Raw genomic sequence first — 20,000 nt, forward strand, 5'->3', positions numbered from 1 at the left:
AACATCCACTGAAAATATTGTGTTTTGGATGGAATAGCACAAAATAATAGAGTGTATAAAGTCCATTCTCATGTCGTATTCCAGTAAGATACTACAAATTGCGGATGATTTACTGTTTATTTATAAAGGTGCATCCCCAAACATAAATATAGAAATACACATACAACATAAAGATAGAATCGCTTCGGGTTTACTTCTGTCACATACCACAGCTGTCCTGGAGATCTGTCTGACAGCCCATTACTGGGGTGATTATTATTAAGCGACAGCCCTGGGGCAGACGTCTGCACACACGCTGGGACACCCACCGTCAGCGGCGTCACTACATCTGCTTTCACTTCATGCAAGACCACAAACTACAACCAATTACAATTCACGTCATTCTGATTAACAAGTTGGAACCTCCGAATGAAAAATATTCTTCTACCGAGAATAAATAGAATATGCCTAATACACGACCACACTACTTATTCAAAGTCGACATTTGCGTTGCAGGAAAATATGATCCTACTTTGCATATTAATATTTTGTGTGCAACGGCTACTATGGTATTGCAGAGACGGCTGGAGGACAGCGCACGGCCCAGTTTGAGCGGCCATGTTCAGTCATCTTGTTTGCACGGGGAGCGTGCTCAACAGAGGAGAAGAATCGATAAGGTGACCGTTAACACACAGTATCAGATCAATTAGGTGAATCAATTTGTTCATTTTAGTGCTCACCTTGGGCCCACAACTGTTTTTAATCTCCACATATCATTAGCACAACTGCCTTTATTGCATCGCTAATGGATGAGATTCTGCAGGCTATTACACACTCATAATTACAAGTATTCATTGATCTGAGCTCTCTCTTAATGTCCACTCATGTTTGGTGGACCACTTAGAAGTATATTGTGGCAAGACCTACCTTTAAACCCTGTGCTGTAATCCCACACCATAGACTGTTTCTGATCATTGGAATAGAAATGTTGTTCTGTATTTAACAGCCAAATGACACACCATGTTCCACTGATAACACATTGATATCCACACACTATTGCTGAGCTACAAAACTGAACTGTTTGATGTTGTCAACCACGGCTTTTATTGAACTCTGCTGAGGTTGGGGGGAGCATCCTAATAGCATTGCTCCATATGAGCTACTTTTTATTTGAATTGATGATTTGATATGAATCCTCTCATGGTACCATGTGACTCAGCACGGCTAAAGCCAAGTGGTAGCAGAGAAGCTGCAACATTAGGTCTCTGGGAGCCATCAGTTGGATTCCTCTTTAAAGTCACATTTATCTACTTGATATCCTAGTTTGTGCGCTGACCTTTAGTTTTCCACTTTATACTCTGTTGACCATAACGCTTTATTTAGTATAATTCTTGGATGAACCTGTTGACAGCGGAAACCTCGATGTGATGCATTATGTTTTGACGTTGACATAATGTTAGACATCGATACATAAGTGGAGTTTATCATTCTTTATAACGAGTAATCCGGCTGTCTTCCATTTCCATTCATTAGACGTTGGTCATGAAACTACCCACACGGTGCTGATGCAGCAAGTCTAGACAGAGACTGGAATTCATCCCCACCTTCCCTAAGTCCAGACATGAGCAGTGGATAACAGCTAAAGCTGAAAAGTAAGCCAACCAGTGGGGGAACCTTCTTCAGATTACGGTCATTCAGACCTGGTCTTGAAGCAGACGGTCTGTCTCAGTTGGCAACTGTGCCAGGCAAACGGTCAGCAATCATATTATTAGTAAATGATACACATCCAGACTCTCTGTGTGTGTATGTGTGTGTGTGTGTGTGTGTGTGTGTGTGTGTGTGTGTGTGTGTGTGTGTGTGTGTGTGTGTGTGTGTGTGTGTGTGTGTGTGTGTGTGTGTTAAACCAGCAGTCTTGCATCTTGGATGCTTAGGAGGCTGATGCCAGCAGATTATGGAGACACAAATCTGCTAGTCTCCTCGAGTTTGACAAACAACAGTCTCTCTCTCCTCCCCCCTCCCCCCTCCCCCTAACAGCATGCTTGGCCTCACAATCAGTTATCATATTATCATCATTTAAAAGTCCATGGTTTAAGAGTCAGTAAAATGTGATGCAATTTTCATGAGCACTGCAATTCATATTAGTGAAGGCAGGATAGTGCACTATATGATTCATACTCATGAACATTGAGAGGTGGAAGTCGGTTAATGGCCATGTGACACCAAACACTTCACCTATTGAATGGGAACAAGTTCCCGGTCGATATGCTGCACGTCATCTCCAGATGCTAAATTCCTCTGCTAGCATCTAGAAATGTCAGTTAAAATTGACAGCACACACACACACACACACTTTACCTTGACGAACATCCTGAGAAGATATTACACCACATAACTCGCAGCCCGTCGCAAGGGACTGTAGAACAAAAGCATTTTTGCACTCTTCTTTTCCTTTTACTTAATTTAAAATTCAGACAGACTGCAGTTCACCGACATCTTGATCCATGTAATTAGTAACAGACGGGCTATAAAAGATGGGTTATAAAAGGCCTTGCACCTTATTGCACCTCCCCATTATTCTACAGAGCAGTGGTCTACACACCTACAAATGGTGCAGAAGACATGGGTAACCAAGTAACCAACAGTCGGATGTACAATCCCAGCCAAATCGCCTCGCTGTCTATAGGACCTCCTCCATATCCCACCCACCTATACACGCATAGAATTCTCTGCACTGCAGGGCTTTCGGAGGGAGAGGGGATATTTCGAGAAGAGGAGATGAAAGGTTGACAGGCAAGTGTAAGGTGGAGGCAGAGCAGCAGCCTGAGAACAAGAATACGCAGAGGAAAGGGGCGAGAGACACCAGTCAGAGAAAAGAAGATGATTGGGAGGAGAGGAGGAGGACGATGAATGAGAGAGGGAAGGAGAGAGAGAGAGAGAGAGAGAGAGAGAGAGAGAGAGAGAGAGAGAGAGAGAGAGAGAGAGAGAGAGAGAGAGAGAGAGAGATCTGCTGTGTTGAAGGTCACATTGTGAATTCATATTACACTTGAGCCCGTCTCACCCCTGCTTAGAAACTCGTTGACTTTCAATTTCTAACCCTCAGCACAGCCTGGTATCCTCATAGTACGCCTATATGCACTCACTCTGCAGATACGTGCGGACCGCGTAGACCACATTGTCAGTGCATCCGCTATAATGCCCCATACTGTGACAGGGTGTCCAACCAGCCAAGCGTTAAAACGTCGCCCACCTTGCGATCGCAAGCACCGGTCCAAGGCAGTAGAAGCAACTCCTCAAGTCAAGCTATTAATAATATAATAAAAAAACGAAAAAATAAAAAAAACAAGAAGGACATTCTTACGAACGACGGACCTACCGTGTCTGAGTGCAAGTCCTGCTGTTGACAGAGCCTGTAAAGAAAGGAAGTTTGTTCTTTGAGAAGGGTATGCCGCGTTGTGAGGAACACCGTGCCGCCGACGTTCAAGCGGACCCATTTCCCGCTGTTCCCCCCAGTGGGGTTGATCCCAGAGCCGTTCCCGATGCTCTGCGTTGCTATCCCGCTGGATTCAGTGGCGGTCGCCGTAGCGGTAGCCGTTGTTGTCGTGCTATCAGTTCCCTCGCTGTCTTTGTTGTTGTTATTGTTGTTGTTGTTGTTATTGTTGTTGTGGCCGTGGTGCGTCGTCTTCAGCATACCGACCTCTGATAAAGCATTTGGCACCGGTTCCCGTCTATCTTCTGTTGCCATTGGGGAAATTGTAACGGACACAAGTTGACGAAGACTGACGCGAATGTTCGCGTCCACAAGCTTCCTCCCGTTAAGGCAGGCGAGGATGCTCCGCCCTTTTCGGTCCAAACCATCGCCCGAACCAACCCGCCTCCGTATCAAGGATGTGTATACGAATCTGGGTGTTGTAGTTTTCTTTGGGCGTGGTTCCTGCACCAGTCGATGCTTGCTCTCATAGATCAACTCAGGCCAACACCCAGTCAACTTAAGTTTATTTTTATTAGGTCAATTCATGGTCATTCATGTCACGTTTCTCCCTGACAATCAAAAAAGTTATTTCTGTTATGCAGCTCTTTGAATTGAACTTTTGTTATTGGACAAAATAGACAAAATAGACCTTGACTATGCTACAACCTCTTCACTCTGCTAACTGCATAACCATATTTTGACAAATTCTTATACACCTTTTGATCAAATACATGTTGTGCTAACGTGTCATTATAATAATCTCACTTTCCGATAATAATATTAATAATAAATACAACAATAGGTATCCAGAGATACCCTCTGAATACCTAATTATTATAATAAATACTTCCTATAAGAGAGTGCCTTGTGGAGTTAACAAGGGTTAAATAAGTACAGTGTTAAAGGGAAGGGTGACACAGGTGATAGGAAGACATGTATATACAGTATGCCTATACATAGATCCGCCATCTTAGTGCTTGTTCACCATCGTCATAAGAGTAACAGCAACAGATGCTTGTACAGTATCTTTGGTCAAGAAGCATCAAGATGGCGGCATGAAATGTGTTTCAGGGACTTCAGATAACACGATAGAAACCCTTAACTACACCTATGTAGTTCTACGTCAGGGCTGGTGGAGAGTTGGCCGCACGGCGATAAAGGTGAAGTTGTAGGTTGGCGGTAGATCTTTATGCGCCGTGCCGTTGAACCATCGCCACGAGAACGGCCGCAGACCCCCCTGTGTGGTGGGACCGTTTATCACCTCGGCAACCAACTGTCGCGACATATGGTAGTCTGTTACCTGTACTGTGATGAAGAGAGAGTGAGGAGAGAGGTGTGTGTGTGTGAGTGGGGGGGATGGAGAGGTGGGGTAATTGTTCAATTAAAGTGTGCGTGTGAGTAATTACAGTGTGTGAAAGTGAGCGAGAGAGAGTTGGAGGAGGAATGAGAGAGGGATAGGTTACCAAAATAGCAATACATTGTCAAGACTGGCTTATAAATAATTGAGTTACACAGTATCTGACATTTAAAACTGTCCATATCGCTTTTTGCCCTTTTGATTTTCTTTTACAACATGACCATTAAAAAGAACAAAGGAAAAACACATCAATCCCGATAATAATAATAATAAAAATTCCTGAATGTTTAACAATGATAAATTCATCTGTGGAGTACTGAAGACTCCCTCAGGTGACCAGAGACATCATGACCCTGATCTCGGTAGGATAACAGTAACCTCTGACCTTTGTGTCATAACATCCACCTGGGCGCGCTCTGCGCAGCTTTAGGTCGTCACGGCAACAGATGGTTTTGCATGGATGTCCTCTGGTATAGGGATCACGCTTGTAGTCTGCAACAAAGGATGGACTGTTCCTACTCGTATACTGTAGCAGAACAACACACTGTACAAAGGCTAAAAATACACCACTCTTACAAGATGTTTTTGATAACATACATACATATATATATATATATATATACATACATACATACATACATACATACATACATACATACATACATACATACATACATACATACATACATACATACATACATATAATTTACAGAAAATAACTGCAGGCAAAAAAACAACTCAGACTTAAAATAATGCATATTTTTCTGGATGGTAACAGTAAACATGTCTCAAAAACATAGAAATATACGAGATAGTAATCATTCATTTCTTTTGGAAAAATAACTATAATCAAGAGCAACATAACTGCTTGGGTCAAAGTTTGTGGCGCCGAAAATAAAGTAAACAGAAAGCGAAAACTATAATGGAAAAAGACTGTGAGGATCATGTGAGTGAGAGCTTCCTGCCAGAGAACCAATGAGAGCCAAGCAACCAAAGCACCTACTGTTGTATCTCATCATGTGTTTCAGAGAGATCAAGCTAGAGACCCTGGACTGATCTCGACGCAGGATCTTTGCCCGGGGGCAAAGGTCATAAGAGAATTCCTCGCCGTATCTGCGCCACATCACGCCGTACCCGCTCAGGTTGTAGATGTCGGCGTGGAACGGCACATTGTACGACGGCCAGTAGCCTGTTCAAATATGTGTGGGGTAGAAGTCTCTTATTAGGGTGTCCTCTTTTAGATAAAGTTTAGGCACAAGTTTAACAACATTGAGTTGTACTGTTCTGTGTTGTACACAATATAATCTGTTGAGTTCCTTCTTCTGTTAAACACATCATCAAACGCATTTTAATAAGGACTTTTGCATGCCTACAACTAGACTGCGGATATTGTCTAAAAACCCACAACCATACACCGGTTAGCCCTACACTACCTACCCCCCTGTCCTACCTCTGCGTAGGGCCTGGGTCTGGTCTGAATGGAGGACCTTCCCAGGGATCTGCTCCACAACAGTCAGGGCCCCGTCCTCCATGCTTCGGCCAAGGGACACCTTGTTCAGGTCCAACACCATGTACTGGCTGTTGTAGGTGCCTGGGATGCAGAGAAAGAGAAAGCAGGCTTGTTTAACACCACCTTAATTCTCCATACTATAGCAGAGTACACACTATTGCGTAATAGGCCTCCATAACATACAGCTGTTGCATGACATAACCTGTCTATCGCCGACATAAGTGCGGCCCTCTCAAGCCCTTTTGGGACTGGCAATCACTGTAACTGTAGCAGCCTTCCAAATAGATGTCCCTTAATCTGTTTAGAGGCCAGGAAGTGCTGTGCTCCAGGGCATGTTTTCTGGGACATATTCCCTCAGCGCTCCAGGCCAGGGTCGGACCCCTCATTCAGAAACAGGAAGCTATAGTGCTTAGAGTGTATGTGTTTAAGGGGAAGTGGGGGGGCGGACATTTCTGGAAGGATGCATGTTGTGTCAGTGCTTGGGTAATCAATGTTAGAAACACACTTCACATGGCGTCCTATTCTCTAGCCTCCATAGCAACAAATGACCAAAGACCCAGGGCAGATGATGCATTTACATACACAAGGGTTACGGATTATAATAACAAGGAGAGGAGGAAGCGGAGATCTGGAGGAGAATCTGAAACTTGACATTTCCATTTTAATGGAAGTGCATTTTTAATGGGCTGGAATTACTTGTTGACTACTGAGTGAGTCATTTATTCGCTGTTGTTTCGGGATGATGATTCCACTTGTCTCCCCGTGTGCTGACTCAGCTCAAGATTAAGATCCCTCTCTCACACACACACACGCGCACACACACACAGACACGCACATGCACACACACACACACACACACACACACACGCGCGCGCGCGCACACACCTGAGTTGTAATTGGAGAAGACGCGGGCCCATTGCTCTCCGCTGAGAGCCATGGCGTTGGCCAACCGCACCCTCTGCCAGGCCAGCAGAGAGTGAGGGGTGAGCAGGGAGAAGAGGGAGACGTTGAAGACCACGTTGGTGGTCTGAGTGACCAGGAGACCGCTACCCAGGAGGTAGAAGTCATCCAGGGAGGACAGCAGTCCTGCGGGGAATGACGCACAACAAAGGTTCAAAGTGCACTGTGGGTAGGGAGGGAAGGGAAAAGGACCAGATCGGGGAGGATGAGATTAACTAACAATTGTGTATAAAAAGTGAGGCACCGTTTTTTGGTGCTGCTTTTTGTCAACCTTGCTCATTCTCTACAATCCCTGTAATGATTGATTTAGGCACGCCAAGTAAACACATGCATAAACACCATGCATGAACCATGAGCAGCATTAATGTCCAAGAAATGCTTAAAAATGTGTAGTTCAGAACAAGACAAATATATACAGGTGACTAACAAATACAGGTGAGGATTATACAATTATCTTATGCAAAAAAAGTACTTCCATTAACTACTTATGTATGTTTAGCACCTTTCAATAGAGGAGAGAGAGAACATGATACAGAACGAGAGAGAGGGAGCCAGAGACCGACAGACAGAGAGAGCGAGAGAGAAACAGAAAGACTGAGAGGGGAAGCAGAGCCATTTATTATTTATTTTATTTTCTCTTTTGCACTTTAGCAGAATGTTACTCAGAGATTGGACTATACAGTTTATATACACTGTATAAACACAGTATAAACTAAGCTAAAAAGACAAATGTGTGTATACATTTTTTTTAACACATAAAAATGTAAGCAAGGTTGTTTAATGCCCGTACACATAAAACAAATATGTTACACAGGATGTATACATGTTGTCTGTGAATGTGTGTATGCGTGCAGGTACTTGTATGTGACTGGGTGTGTGCGTGAATGCATTTGTACCAGGGTAGCTGCTGAAGGACATCTTTGCAGCGGCTGTGTGTTGACCAGAGATCCGGAGGTCCCAGTGTTTGTAGATGCGCATGCTGGCAGCGTAGGTGAACCAGCTAGAGTGAGCAAAGAGCAGGTTCTCAAAGCCCGCCAGCACCTGGGACAGACACAACACACGGGAGGTATGGTACATTGTGTTTGTCTATGTGTGTATGTGTCTGGGTGCCTCTGTGTTTGTGTGTGCAAGTGCCTCTGGTGTGTGTGTGTGTGTGTGTGTGTCTGCCTGCTTCTGTGTTTGTGTGTGTGTGTGTGTGTGTGTGTGTGTGTGTGTGTGTGAGTGTGGGTCTGCGTGCTTCGGTGTGTGTTCCTGTATGTATGTGTGTGTGTGTGAGTGCATGTGCCTGCTTCTGTGTGTGTGTTTGAGCCTACGTGCCTGTATGTGTTTGTGTGTTGGGTGTGTGTGTTTGTGTCTGTGTGTGTGTGTGTGTGTGTGCACCCATGACATGCGACACTGCATGAATGTCCACCGTTTGTATTCCAGTCCCCACACATTGCCCCCTCCTTCCTGAAGAGCAGGACAGGACGTGAAGCTTCTCCTGCATCTCCAATTCCAATGGGACGCTCACACACACCCAACCACAGGACCTCACTAGGTCACCGATTACCGCCTGCCTGCTTTTCCCAAGCACTGTGCCTACCACTCAACCCCCGGGGGCCTGGAGGGGGGGGGTGGGTTGGCCTGACCTTTATAAGAGCAGTGCAGTGGCCCATTCCTGGCATTCTCCACGGCCCCGTCCCCGCACTGGAGGACTTGGAGCGGGGAGTCAGGGCAGGGACTAGGTCCAACAGGTCCCCCATCCCATTCAGAAACTGTACCGCTAGAAGAGACAGCGGCTACAGGGGAGCGGAGGGGAGAGGGGGAGAACACAGGCGTTGGACAGAGAATACGAATGGGACGAGTCGATTTGAGGTTGATGATTCAGCAAGCGCATGCACAGGCACAAACACACACACACACACACACATACAATGGCCATATGGAAACTCTTGCTCAAAACAGACTGACATGCACAGACACACAATCGCATGTACGCACGCATGCACACACACGTACGTACGCACACACAGAAACACACACACACACACACCAAAAACCTCAAGTCCCACAAATTCAAGCCCAATACACGTGAACACACAATCAAGCATATTTAAGCACAAATACACAAAGGCAAAGACAATTAAACATGCAGCCACTCGCGCTGAAACATGCACACCTCCATTTGTTGGGTCTTCGACCAGTATGTAGCTCCGGCCTGCAGACCGTCCAACTGAGCAAGGATGAGTCCCATATGCCTCCACAAGATGTCACTGTTTCCCTTTAGTTTCACCTGCTCTCTGCTCCAGCAGTTCTGCTTGCTGTGATTAAATAAGATGTTGGCGAGTAAGTTCCAGTTTTGTGTGATGCGTTTACTTTAAACAAATATATATTTTTAGAATATTTCGTACGTCCATAACGTTAACTGAGTAATTGACCGTTAAATTCACGCTTTCGTTCATTTTCGTCCATATAGGCTACCTCAAAAAGCTTTCAACGGTATGAACCATTTCCTCGTCCTTTATCAGTTGTGGGTACATGTTGGAGTAGTGACTGAACATCTGTCTGAAACAAAGAAATTGTGATATTTTAAACGTCGAACCAAACGGTCTCCCCCAAATGCACATGGTCGCTGCACCGTGTTCGACCAGACCACTCACCTGGCCGTCAGGAAGCCCTCCAGGTAACCCGCCAAAAAGTAAGTGGTTTCATCGGTTTGTTTTTTTCCTCCGTACCCTGCACGGACTTCCAACAACCCCCACCCAGTCAGGAGGAGGGTATCATTATAGAACCCATAGGCACCCCCATCTAGCGTGTCCATCACCCCCTCCTTCAGAATTACACTTTTCTGGGCCTCGTTCCAGTACGCAGTAGCCTCTTGGAGATCTACCGTAAAGGATGATGATTAGAGTTGGATAACGATTATATAAGATTACATAAGATCACTAATCGGACACAAATACGTGCTTATATGTGGCTAGCATGTTTCTAACATTGTAAACCGAGATACTGTGAAGAAAACAAAATTATATTCAATACAGTTGGCAACTAATGTCAAACTTTTCAAACAGATTCATCGTTCCAATTCAATCAATTATTTTAGTCACTTTAAAAATGAAAACGTTTATCACATTAGTACTTAAATTCTATAGGCCTACCATATGTGGTTAAAGCCTGCGAATAAACAAGTTAACGAACTTATGAAAATATTTTTGGGAATAAAATGTAATAGAAATTGACCTGTACTTACGATTAGTGTGTACAAAAGCATAGAAAGCGAAAAACAACACACAACGTTCGACACTCTGCACCTCCATGTACATATCAGAGGAACATAGCCGTGTAGGGCTGAACTAATGATTTCCGTTCTTTCAAAAGATTACATTGCCTCGATCGACATAACGCGCTGATTAAGTGTTCTGTAGCTGTAACATTTGTTTTTGTTTTTGGTATTGTCCTATCACTAATCAGAAACTATGTCCATGTTTCAGTGTGAGAGAAGATAAAATAGTACCACCCCAGATGGGACTCGAACCCACAATCCCTGGCTTAGGAGGCCAGTGCCTTATCCATTAGGCCACTGGGGCACGATACTACCCTTCAATTTATGGCTATATTATAGTTAACACCAGAGCCATAACGGATTTTAGAGTCTCATTCAATTGCAAAGACACATGTTATTTTTAAAGGTAATTTAATTGAATAATCTACAAATAAGCAACGTATAGATATATAATACATTTTAGATGGCTTCGAGATCACCATGGTGATTTTCCCGTTTCTTAGTTCAAACTACTATTGCATACCAATAGGGGTATTCCGGTCACCGTATTACACATTTTACATTATATGTGCAAATAAACCATAGCATACTCTCGAATAATACTGAATTGTGGAGTCATTTTATATATTGTGTATAGCGATGACTATTTGAAAACATCTTCGAATTAATTGCCTGCGTGTAAATGTAAAAGGCCTCTACTTTAAGTAATGGCATCGTCGCACATGCGCTGTTGTCGATGTGCTACGCTGTTGATGTATTTTCTGTTGTAGAGGACATGTTCACTTTATTCAAACATTAAACACATTTCTAGGGCTAAATGGAGGTAATTGTATAGCATTATTCAACAACGTTTCAAGTAGGCCATCAGTGACAAACACCATTTTGTATTAAACTCCAGGTATGATTAGTTTATTCTGCAAAAAAAGCATTGTAGTTAGTTAGCCTAGCGCTATTTCAGTTATTCAAGTAAATGAACCCACTGGCTATTGTGTAACGTTTATTCTGTTTAGACATTCAAGAAATCGTTGACGAATATGCCGCTCTTTGGGAATACATTCACCCCAAAGAAAACCCCACCTCGAAAGTCTGCATCCTTATCGAACCTCCATACTGTAAGTGAATACTACTGACTCCTGCAGAAACACATAATGTGCAGACGACAACGTTTTGACTTTAATTCGCTCTGGTTTTAGTTGGACCGGTCAACGAGGGAGGTGGAATTGGGCCTTGAATATGGGGTTCCGGTGATGAACATTGGAGGCCAAAGTTTAAAATTTGAAGAGGGGCAGTGGACTTCAGGTAATGACTATTTTGAATATCCATCTAGCCAAACCGACAATAACATGCACATCATCAACCAGTAACCCACCCTTGTCAATACAATACTAGAGATAATGAATTGCATATCTATTTTTCCCGCTCTGTTTCCTCATGTTGTATGCAGAGTCTGGCGGAACTGTGTCTAGCAAAGAAATGCAGAGGCTAAAGAAGAGGAATCTGCAGCTGGAAGAGGAAAACAACCTCCTCAAACTGAAAATTGACCTCCTGTTAGACATGGTGAGGATTTAGCAAAGACCTTAGACCCACCCTTGAGTCAAATAAGCACATGCAACAACCCCAATGTCTGCAGGCTATCTTTAGGCATCATTGAGAAATGATGCCACTAAATAGGCAAGTCTCCATCTAAACTATGCAAGGTGTACTTGCCCGGCCTTTATATATAGAACAGAGGTTCAGGAAGCAGCTGCTTAGCATCAAATAAACATTTGGTCATTGGCAGACACTTTTTTCCAAAGCTCCTTCAAAATAATTTCTAGAAAAATCGAGACCGGTAGGATGCTCTGCTTTTGTCTGGTAGTCTGCACTATCCTTCCTCACTATTCTGTGTTTCCAGCTGTCTGAAACCACGGCCGAGTCCCACCTGATGGAGAGGGAGTTGGAGGAGATGAAGATCCACCAGCGGAGGAAAAAATGAAACATCTGAAGGCTTGGAAATTACAACTCTATTCAACATTTGACTATTCAGAGTAGTTTCGGGATCAATGTAATGGAAATTGTCAATTTTATCCTGGGTCAGGATAACCTATACTGACATCTGTTCAAGGTTCATGGTTGTGTGTATTGTTTATCTAAAAGAAACATGTAGTTCAACTGTCAAGTTTATATGATTCATTGGTGAGGTTTATATAAAGCCATATTTTTACTTGGTAGAGATAGTTAACAATGAGCCATCGTGACAAAGGGGCATCTGGAATGTCCTGTGAGTTCTCGAATCTCTAGATTTGCCTTCTATTACTTTTATTATTGTATAGTCAATGTCGCTGATTGCATTCAAAGATATGTTTCATATTTATTTTCCACTTTAATAAAGAAATAGAGTTGGGGTTAACCCTAGCCCCAAACGTATTCAACAGATCTTTGGTTTGTACTTTTTGAACATTCATTGCGTTGAAATAATATTTTTTGCATGGGTTTGTTGGGCAACAATCATACATTCTAACGTGGTGATTCAACATTTTATGATGCAACATTGCTTGTTTGTTTATTCCTCACAACGTCTGCTTTGAATTCTCTGGATGGTTAACATACCATAGTTCATCCAGGAAAACGGTTTTTTTATTACTACACCGGTTTATGTTGGCATGCTTTACCCAGTATGTGTGTTCGGATGTTGAGGACTATTGTAAGTGGTCTATATGAAATCGCCCGTAGCCTAATCGAAACCGGACTGTTATTTTTTTTGTAGAATTTGCAACAAGCTTGTGAGTTATCGTGTTTATTTCACCAAAGGTCGAGTACATTTATTTATCCAAAAAATATACATCGTGCTTCTATTGGCTGAATATTGTCCCACGGCGCTGGCGTCACCGATCTCTCCGGAAGCGACGGCTGAAGGCTACTGGCAGCGGGAGACACGAAGGCGGCACTCTCTTGTCTTTCTTCCGAAAATACGTTAGCGATCGTCAGTGTACCGCAAAAACCCGTTCCACTATTTAGAAAGTCAAGATCTGATTGTAGACATGCCACGAGGCGGTAAGTATTTGCCAACAATACTTGGGAAAAACATTGACGTGCTAGGTTCTTGGTGAGCTAGCAGCTAAGCTAAGCCTGTTAGCTAGCTAACCGGCAAGTGAGTCACTATAAAAGTGTTGCAATCACTATTGGCTGAATAACTCTCCCGTTACTTACATGTCAGAGAGTTATGCGCTGGCGTCTGTTAGACATTATGAAAATATATTTGGCATGTGCATGAACAGCTGTATTACCACATCCAGAAGCACCATGTGGACTACAGAGGCCGCACCGTCAAAAATTCGGGTAGAGACAAGTGATCCAACGGGATGTCAGTGGTGTCTGAGTCGGGAATGCAAGAAAACGATTGTAAACCCAAACGTAGATCACTGATTGACTCGGTCATCGAACACATTGCGGCACACCAGCTGCTCGTCTCCACTCTTGTGAATTCTCTAATATTGGCTAGCGCAGTGAACGTCATTTGTGACTCACCTCCCAACTGTTATCGTGTTCTGTGTTGCAGGAAGAAAGGGCCACAAGGGCCGGGGAAAACAGTTTAGCAACCCTGAAGAGATTGACCGACAAATGCGAGTACAGAGAGAGTTGGTGAGTCAATCAAAAATGCACAAATTTGACGCATTGCATGTTGAAACATCCTCAGGTCTGTTGTTGACTCGTGTTTTTGGGGTACTGTAGGAGGCAAATGGTGGAGCCGAGAAGGAGGAATCTGCCGGGTCGGACGAGGATAGCAGCAGCGACGAGGACCTTGTACGTTTTGCGGCAATGGGCTTGTGTTTGTACGGTGTTATTAAACCACATGGAACGATCTATAGTTCAATTTCAGAATGTAATCTCTAGATTGTTCAATTAGTTGGTTTATACTGAATATTTTGCCCTACTGTTGTAGTTGTATAGATTATCTGTACTACTGTGGCTGCATAGTTGTATAAGAAGCCCATGGGTATTACAAATCTGACTACCAACCAACCATTCACTGTCGCCAATGGAAAATAAACGTTTTCTATCGTCATAGCAATTTCCATTACGAGAGGGTAAAACTTTCAATTTACATTGCTTTATATTAACTCGTTCTGACAGTCAAAGAAGAAGAGCGGCGTGGAAGGACTCATAGAGATCGAGAACCCCAACCGCATTTCCCAAAAGAACAAGAAGGTTACAGAAATCGACATTGAAGCTCCGAAAGAGCTCACACGCAGGGAACGGTAGGAGCACACACTTTCACACACGCTCACTTGCCTATAAGTACTACTTTATTATTCCGATCATACGGACGATGCATATTAAGGAGTGCATAAGCCGTTTTCTTAATAACGTTCCTGTCTGTGTGCCTCTGTATCCACGTGGCCCTCCCTTTTCAGAGAGGAGATTGAGAAGCAGAAGGCGAAGGAGCGCTACATGAAGCTCCACCTGGAGGGGAAGACGGAGCAGGCCAGGGCCGACCTGGCCCGCCTAGCCATCATCAAGAAACAGAGGGAGGACGCCGCCAAGAAACGGGACGAGCTTAAGAAAGGTGAGGGGGAGGTGTCACCTGCTGTTGCTGTGGGATACAGGTCACCGAGTGGGTGGGTTATGCTATATCCATAACCTCTGTTTAACTTTTGAATCAACTGTTAAATGCTTTTTAAAGAGACTCGACCATCAGTTACTCTAAAGTCTGGAGTCTCTTTTTTAACCTATAACAAAGGCACAGACCTCTATGGTTTTACAAAGTTGTTCTTTTTTTTTTGGCAATGTACAAAGAGGCTCTTATGGTTAGATATATTGAAATGCATATTTTAGTCGACTCTGAACATTGTATGTTGCATTCTGTCATACACTGTCATTAATGCCATGTCTTACTTTCTCTCTCTTTCTGTTTTGATCCAAAACAGATACAGACGAGTCGAAGGCGAAGCGCTAACCCCGGGACACATCAAGAATTGACAGGAACAGCCGGCTGAGAGGGACGGAGGGAAGGGAGAGAGAGATCGGAGATGGTGTACCAATACAAGGGGAGGTGTCTGCTCAGGTTGTCCTGTCCCTCCCCCAAAAATATAGATCAACCAGGGAGATGAAAGTTGAGCCTCCCAGGCAATGCAAAGCGGACCGGGGTGAATAAAGGGAGGGATGGGTCAAATGGAGATGGAGAGAAATGGAACACCTGGGATGCCTTTTTCTTTTGTTACTTTTTTCCTTTTGGTTTTTTTTCTATTTTAAAATAACGGTAGCTCAGAATGTTGAGAGACGACGATGGCAGGCGTTCCAGGGGCTTGTGGCGTTCCTCGCTCGCCGTCCTCGCTCACCAGGGTCACCCATTCTTAAAGCTGCTGGAATTCTTCCATTCCTTTCGGTCCATCACATTTCCTTTTTCCCTATTCTTTTTTTATGCGTGGTCTGCTGCATGGTCGGATGACCCTTGGGTGACGGGTGAAGAGCTTTTGTAGCCCCTCCCGTCTGTTCTGGGGGATAAGGGATATGGTGGATACATGTATAGAGGTGTTTGGTATTTCTGGGCTTATTCCATCCAAGGTGGCACGCGTCTTTCTTAAAGCACAGTGTGCTGTAGCAGAGATGGATGCATGCAAGTCTATCTCATCTTTTGAAATGTTTAGGCCCAATCCCATTTCTATCCCTTACCCCTCCCCCTTGTTTTGAAGGGGGAAGGGGGAAGGGGTAGAAATGGGATTGGGCCTTAGTCTGTCGCCATCACCACCACCACTGCCCTTTTTGCACATGCTCTTTGGTGCGAACGTCACATGTTGGCTATTTTGGCTCCAAAGGGTGATGCTAGTGGATCCCAACTACCGCGTTGGTAACTGAGCAGCAGACCGGTTCCTTAAGGCGTTTTATGGCTCATAGCTGGGCCACTGCTGCTTGTCCTAGACTATTAATGTTGTGATCACCATCCCATGTAAACACCAACAAACCCTCACAAGACATCCAGATCCTATGGAAGGGTACATAGTAGGAGCACTTCATTTCGCATCCCCAAATTGCCCTGAATCGTTTGATATGCGGCCAAAATTAACATAATTTACACATAAGACGACATACTTTTTAATTTGGGTAGTTATTATTTCAATGGAAAATCAAAAAACTGCAAAAGAAGCCGCTCCTGTCTGACATGCCTTCGTGACCTTCGTTTCGACCTTTGTTTCTCCTTGGCCTCGTCTTCTTCAACAGACTGGACCAGGGACATCGACGCCTTGGAACGTTTACTGAAGACCAACTCACTGTCTCTCTCGGGTAGCCAAATGCCATGGTCAGACTATATATATCTATAGACGTTTATCTGGAAAGCCCTGAAGAGGAAAGCCATGTTCTCGTGGAAATTGCTGAAAGAATAATCTCATTAGTATATTGGTAAAACCATACAGTGTACAAAAATAGCCACAGTGTTTTTAAATCTCTCTGAGACTGAAATTACTTGTTCAATTTTTTTTTTCATGTTATACATTTTGATTTAAATAAATACATTGATAGATACATTACTGTCTTTGTTTTTGTTTTTTAATCTTTGCTAATGTAAGGTCTGTAAGGCCTATGATGGTTTGGACAATTCTTATTGAGTTTTTATAGCGCACATAAAATGATGATGGAATTACCCATTTACCATTTAGCCCGGGACGGATTAACTATATGGGCAACTGGTGTCCAGGGGCCAAAGATCGCTAAAAGGCCCAGAGCACACGCAGCATTTGTAAGATCTAATAGTACGTGAACTTACTGTCCCCCGCTGCACTACTCACAGTGCGACATGCTGCGAACTGACGGACCCAACAATTACGCGTGAAAAATGGGAGGATAGTTTGGTGAGAGCACCAAACGAAGTACTGTTACTTTTAACAGTAGGCATTTGTGCATATGTGAATTATGTTTTGTCTCTATTTAACACCACTTGAAGCATTGAATAGTTAGGCCTGCTCTAAATTACGCCTCTGTATTGAGTTCTATAAAAAAGTTATTGAACATAACTGATCATTAAGATGCACTTGATGATGATGGCCACAATGCGGTTACGTTTTTTGGGATCATGTAAAAATGTAAGCATCTTATAAAATAAATATTAACCAAACCTATAATAGAAAGTCTCAAGGAATGACACAATAGAGCAGTTTGCAAATGGTGATATATGACATCTACACAGCAGTGAGTGAGCTTGTTAGTTATTCTTTAACTGTCGTGAGTCATTTTGTGCTTCTTTTCTATTGCACGTTTCCCCTTTACCACTTGAGCGCAGCACTGAGTCAAAAGTAAACGGTGGTGTCTGTGGATAGCACAGCACAAACGTACCAGCATGCCAGACCCAGTCGTGCCATGCAGGTGAAGTTGAAAGATTAATTTAGTAGTATAGCATAAGAGCAGCCCCATAGCAACCCTATTATAAAATGCATGCTAATACGTCTACCACAGGCCAACTAAAAAAGGTATTTTTGGTTGCTTGTTTAAAAGAAGTAAAAATCGTTCAGTATAGCCATCATCATGCTATCGCCTCATTATTAACACAGCCAATTGTTCATCAACTATCAGCAGCAACAGCCCTCTGGCCCCAAAGAGCACAGATTCGTTTCCTCATTTAGATTTTCACATCCAGCTTATTCTCTTGCAGAGAGACACTCACAGAGACGGCGTTGTAGGAGTTTTTCTCGAAAACACGCTCCTGAAGCGCACAACATCTGTGGACACAATCATCACTAACTTTTAGCCCCATAGTTTCAAGCATAGGGTAGTGCAGTGCCAAAGCAACCCTTACTGTAGTAAAGAGACATAAAGAATCATGTATTTTGGTTCATCTTTTGAAATCACCCCAAGGTTACTAACTGCATGGTTTAATAACGACAAGCTCAATGTTCTATTGTTCAACCTAACAAGCCTTGCTATCCATTGATGCTTTATAAGTATGCCTATCCTAACTTTAGTTGTGTGCTTACTTCCACATTGAACAGCAAAGCTATGCAGCCATTGCATATGAAATCTCTCTCTCTCTCTCTCTCTCTCTCTCTCTCTCTCTCTCTCTCTCTCTCTCTCTCTCTCTCTCACCCCCCCCTGCTCTAGCTGATGTATCTCATCTGTTGAAACTTCCTCATTCTGTGTGATTCCGGCGTGCTAGTGGAGGCATGAGTGCACTTCTGAGACCACAGAAAAGCGTTTTAAAAAGTTACAGGGGATTTTAAAGCAAAACGCTCGGTGCCCAGGCCAAGACCCCAAAGCAGACGACCTGCTCCTACGCCTTTCTGATGCATTAGTAGGTTGTCTGGGCCCCGCGGTGGAGGACATTTTGAAGCCCATTTTACCGCCGGTGGCAGAGGGAAGGAGAGGGAGAGAGAGGGAGAAACGACCAGGCAGTTGGTGGTTTTGGGTCAACTGCAAGTATGCTAAATATACTGAAGCAGCTGGGCTCCGGTGGGAGGTACAGTACGATCACTACAGCTACACGCTAGTTATAATTCATTTAAATGTATAAATCATCATCATGAGTTCGTCTGGATTCAAGTTGTTAGACACTATTTCAAGATATTGTGTGTCATAAAGTATCATTTCTTTGAAATGATGGCTCTCTATATATTACTTTTGTTCATATACATTTTGTTCTACTTGGCTCATTAACTATAATTGTCGGTGACCTTTTAAAATTGTATTTGACTAAAGCATTACTGTTGCCTCAATGAGGTTCTTTGTTCTTGGAGGTGTGTCTGTGTTCACGGTCTGTGAGTTCATCAAAAAATCTAAAAAACTATTTGAGCATGGAGAGTATGAACGACTTTGAGGCGCGAAGCTCATGAAGCCGAGCTCAGTACATGACGTGTGCAGTGTGGTTTGGTAGGCATCATTGACTCATACGATGCCAGAATCCTGCAGCTGCAAGAGCACAGCATCCATTTGGCACGCTTCCTTCTTGTCACTTTCATTTCACTCAAAATAAGTTTGTTTATTTGGACAAAGAAACGCAGTAACATTACACAACGTAGTTGTGTGTGTGTGTGTGTGTGTGTGTGTGTGTGTGTGTGTGTGTGTGTGTGTGTGTGTGTGTGTGTGTGTGTGTGTGTGTGTATACATGCACACAACTATGTTGGTGTAATGTAACTGCGTTTCACACACACACAAACACACACACACACACACACACACACACACACACACACACACACACACACACACACACACACACACACATATAAACACACAATGTTCATAAAGACACAAAAGACAAAACAACCAGCGTGTTGACAGGCTACTCATAGAACATTTGTGTTTTACTGCTAGACTGAACATTGAAATAACAGGAGGCATGGGGAAAAGTGAAACGAGATTGATTTGAAAAAAGGGAAGTATATAGTGTTTCAAAGATGATGGGATCCCCTCATACTATTTGTTTTGAGTCATTCGATCTCGTGCCATATACTTTGTGTAATTCATCCACACACACACACACACACACACACACACA

At 43.4% G+C, this 20,000-nt stretch overlaps 5 protein-coding genes and 1 non-coding gene across 16 annotated transcripts in view; 3 read left to right on the forward strand and 3 right to left on the reverse strand.

The window, feature by feature from the left end:
* Positions 1 to 3,871, reverse strand: part of kctd17 (potassium channel tetramerization domain containing 17) — a 12,355-nt gene extending 8,484 nt beyond the window's left edge. For 4 of the 9 annotated variants that reach the window (XM_030340133.1, XM_030340131.1, XM_030340130.1 and 1 more), the window contains exon 1: positions 3,353 to 3,868. In XM_030340133.1, coding sequence (XP_030195993.1) covers positions 3,353 to 3,721 — 369 coding nt within the window. In that variant the 5' untranslated portion in view covers positions 3,722 to 3,868. Of the gene's footprint in view, positions 1 to 3,352 lie in introns of all 9 variants that reach the window. The other 5 variants (XM_030340132.1, XM_030340129.1, XM_030340135.1 and 2 more) reach the window with 3 other exon arrangements.
* An 89-nt stretch (positions 3,872 to 3,960) lies between these two features.
* On the reverse strand, positions 3,961 to 11,156 carry plbd1b (phospholipase B domain containing 1b). The gene is made up of 11 exons (XM_030340125.1): positions 10,505 to 11,156; positions 9,915 to 10,140; positions 9,736 to 9,819; positions 9,434 to 9,575; positions 8,904 to 9,053; positions 8,172 to 8,316; positions 7,201 to 7,401; positions 6,256 to 6,396; positions 5,809 to 5,994; positions 5,191 to 5,297; positions 3,961 to 4,748 (listed from the first exon to the last, which is right to left on the reverse strand). Exons 1-11 carry the CDS (start codon positions 10,575 to 10,577, stop codon positions 4,572 to 4,574), a joined length of 1,632 nt encoding a protein of 543 aa, XP_030195985.1. The 5' UTR covers positions 10,578 to 11,156; the 3' UTR covers positions 3,961 to 4,571.
* On the forward strand, positions 9,769 to 12,952 carry cby1 (chibby 1, beta catenin antagonist). Of its 3 annotated transcripts, none has more exons than XM_030340139.1 (5): positions 9,769 to 9,952; positions 11,548 to 11,649; positions 11,731 to 11,836; positions 11,982 to 12,094; positions 12,432 to 12,952. In XM_030340139.1, the coding sequence occupies exons 2-5, from the start codon at positions 11,572 to 11,574 to the stop codon at positions 12,510 to 12,512; spliced, it is 378 nt and encodes a 125-aa protein (XP_030195999.1). In that variant the 5' UTR covers positions 9,769 to 9,952; positions 11,548 to 11,571; the 3' UTR covers positions 12,513 to 12,952. The 3 variants fall into 3 exon arrangements, with proteins under 3 accessions (XP_030195999.1, XP_030195997.1, XP_030195998.1); XM_030340137.1 differs by lacking the exon at positions 9,769 to 9,952 and adding an exon at positions 11,265 to 11,360; XM_030340138.1 differs by lacking the exon at positions 9,769 to 9,952 and adding an exon at positions 11,267 to 11,435.
* Positions 10,769 to 10,841, reverse strand: trnar-ccu (transfer RNA arginine (anticodon CCU)). Its single transcript has one exon. It is a non-coding gene; the product is annotated as a tRNA-Arg (tRNA).
* A 444-nt stretch (positions 12,953 to 13,396) lies between the features above and the next one.
* On the forward strand, positions 13,397 to 17,040 carry pdap1a (pdgfa associated protein 1a). The gene is made up of 6 exons (XM_030340457.1): positions 13,397 to 13,570; positions 14,076 to 14,158; positions 14,249 to 14,320; positions 14,651 to 14,775; positions 14,932 to 15,083; positions 15,445 to 17,040. The coding sequence occupies exons 1-6, from the start codon at positions 13,558 to 13,560 to the stop codon at positions 15,471 to 15,473; spliced, it is 474 nt and encodes a 157-aa protein (XP_030196317.1). The 5' UTR covers positions 13,397 to 13,557; the 3' UTR covers positions 15,474 to 17,040.
* A 1,579-nt stretch (positions 17,041 to 18,619) lies between these two features.
* The window catches only part of sh3bp1 (SH3-domain binding protein 1), a 12,360-nt gene continuing 10,979 nt past the window's right edge, over positions 18,620 to 20,000 (forward strand). The window contains exon 1 of the mRNA XM_030340783.1: positions 18,620 to 18,962. Coding sequence (XP_030196643.1) covers positions 18,925 to 18,962 — 38 coding nt within the window. The 5' untranslated portion in view covers positions 18,620 to 18,924. The remainder of the gene's footprint in view (positions 18,963 to 20,000) is intronic.

Source organism: Gadus morhua, chromosome 18 (assembly GCF_902167405.1).
Source record: "Gadus morhua chromosome 18, gadMor3.0, whole genome shotgun sequence".
Classification (NCBI taxonomy): Eukaryota; Metazoa; Chordata; class Actinopteri; order Gadiformes; family Gadidae; genus Gadus; species Gadus morhua.